Source organism: Ichthyophthirius multifiliis (assembly GCF_000220395.1).
Source record: "Ichthyophthirius multifiliis unplaced genomic scaffold scaff_1120509250979, whole genome shotgun sequence".
Classification (NCBI taxonomy): Eukaryota; Ciliophora; class Oligohymenophorea; order Hymenostomatida; genus Ichthyophthirius; species Ichthyophthirius multifiliis.
In genome coordinates, this window is record NW_004086318.1 from 1,200 (window position 1) to 3,327 (window position 2,128).

The 2,128-nt window shown below is 21.6% G+C and overlaps 1 protein-coding gene across 1 annotated transcript; it reads right to left on the reverse strand. All coding sequences in view use genetic code 6, as the record gives it.

Moving 5' to 3' along the window:
* Positions 1 to 1,071: 1,071 nt before the first annotated feature.
* Positions 1,072 to 1,872, reverse strand: IMG5_123510 (zinc finger lsd1 subclass family protein, putative; the record flags this gene model as incomplete). The annotated part of the gene is made up of 1 exon (XM_004032330.1): positions 1,072 to 1,872. The coding sequence occupies one exon, from the start codon at positions 1,870 to 1,872 to the stop codon at positions 1,072 to 1,074; it is 801 nt and encodes a 266-aa protein (XP_004032378.1).
* Positions 1,873 to 2,128: the final 256 nt, after the last annotated feature.

The window sequence follows — 2,128 nt, forward strand, 5'->3', positions numbered from 1 at the left end:
TAATACATTAGCATTCTTAATTAATTAAACAAGAAACATATTAAATAAATAGCTTATATTTAATAAATGTAGAAATAATTTAATAAATAAAAATATCAAAAATAATTACTAAAAAATAAAAAGGCAACATATCATTGTATATATAAAAAATTTATTTTAAAGACTAATACAAATAATGTAAAAGCAAATTATAACTATAGAAATAAAAATGAGATAAATTAAATATTTAAATATTCTTTTATTCAATTTATAGATATTTACTATTAAAATGATGACTAAGTTAATACTTAGTAATAATAAAGAATTAGCTAATATTATTAAGATAGTTTGTAAATCATATAATAGAATAGAATTAACAGTAATAAGAATAACATATTTTACATATTATTAAGTTATTCTATAAGGCCTACTTAAGAATTAATTAAAAAGAATCAATATTTAAATTAATTCATGGAAACTTATAACTTGAACGATTTTATTTGATTTTAAAAAGTTTTACAAAACATTATAATTATAAAAGAAATTTTATTATTTATTTGTAATATAGAGCTATTTTTAGTAAATATATTTGATTAAATTTTTTATCGCTATTATTTTTATGATTAACTAATTTTATTTAGGAATTTTTAAACTTAATTGCTAGTATCCTTTGTTTTTTCTTCATATTTATAGCCATTTTACACATTTTTATTTATTTATTTATTATTTTAATTAACTTTACAATCTTTACAATCGAATTAAACTAGCTTAATGTTTTTTCTCTTAAATAAAGTAGATTTAGCCTGATTATTTTCAGGATCTTAAATTTTATCTTAATCTTTTTGAGTCTATTTACCATCTTCTTAGTTATTTTATTATAAACCAACTTTAGCATATATTTAAGAATTTAATTTACTTATTTTACGTGTAATTAATGTTTTTATCTTATCTTCTGTTGCCAAGTAATCATCTTCTTTTTATTAATTTTCATCATTTAGCCTACTTTTATTTATATTGTATTAGATTAAATATTCAATGGCATTATTTTTTATATTTTCCCTTATGATTTTTAAGATTATAGTTATTATGAAATCAAAGAACATAATTAATTGATTGATTATGTGGATCATAGGAATATTAAGGACAATTACATTATTAAGGAACTCTATTCTCAAAGCAAGTGTCACAAGTATTGTCATTAGAACAAGTTACACATTTAGCTTAGCAAGCTGTACATTATCTGGTTGCCGTGTTTCCCCACTTACCTGAAGGACAAATATTTACACATGAATTTCCATCTAAAAAACGCGGCGCTAGACATTCTTAGCAAGTCCTATCATTACAAGTAGAACATCCATCAGATATATTAGAACATGCAAAACAAGCTTATTAATAATTCTAATTATCGTATTGATAAATTGGACAATCACAATTAGGTAATTATCTATTCCAAAAGCAAGTGTCACAACCGTTTGCATTAGAATAAGTTGCATATTTAGCTAAACAATTATGACAAGTTCTAGTTTTAATATTTTTATATTTTTTATTTGGACAGGCTGAAACACATTTAGAATCATTATAAAAATATCCACTATTGCATAAATCACAAGAATCTATTTATTTACATAACTCGCATTTTTCAATACATCTACATGCTTCTAAATACTAGCCTACTGAATTTAAATTACAAGAAGTACTGTTAGTGCATCCAGCACATTTAGGCATACATTCATGTGCATAAACTTCAAATTTCCTTATACCTAAAGATTTATTATCAGGATTTTCTATCAAGTTATTAGTAAATGAAAGTTCAGTATTTTAATTACTAGTTTTATATGTGAATTTGTAACTTTAAATCAATTCTTTTGCTGGTTATCCACAAAAATCATACATTACGAAACCTTTTTTTAGAGTATGTATAATCTATCCATTTATTTTAATAAACAATTAATCATTACTATTCCAGGAATCAATTAGGATAAATAAAAATTATACTATATAACTATATAAAGGTTTAGTTGATTAAATATTATTTATTACAATACAATCTTTGACGCAAATATTATATCCTCCTAAAAGTAATAATGAATCACATTTAGAAAAATAAGTACTACCAATAAATCCAGAGATTTAAAAACCACAATTTTAA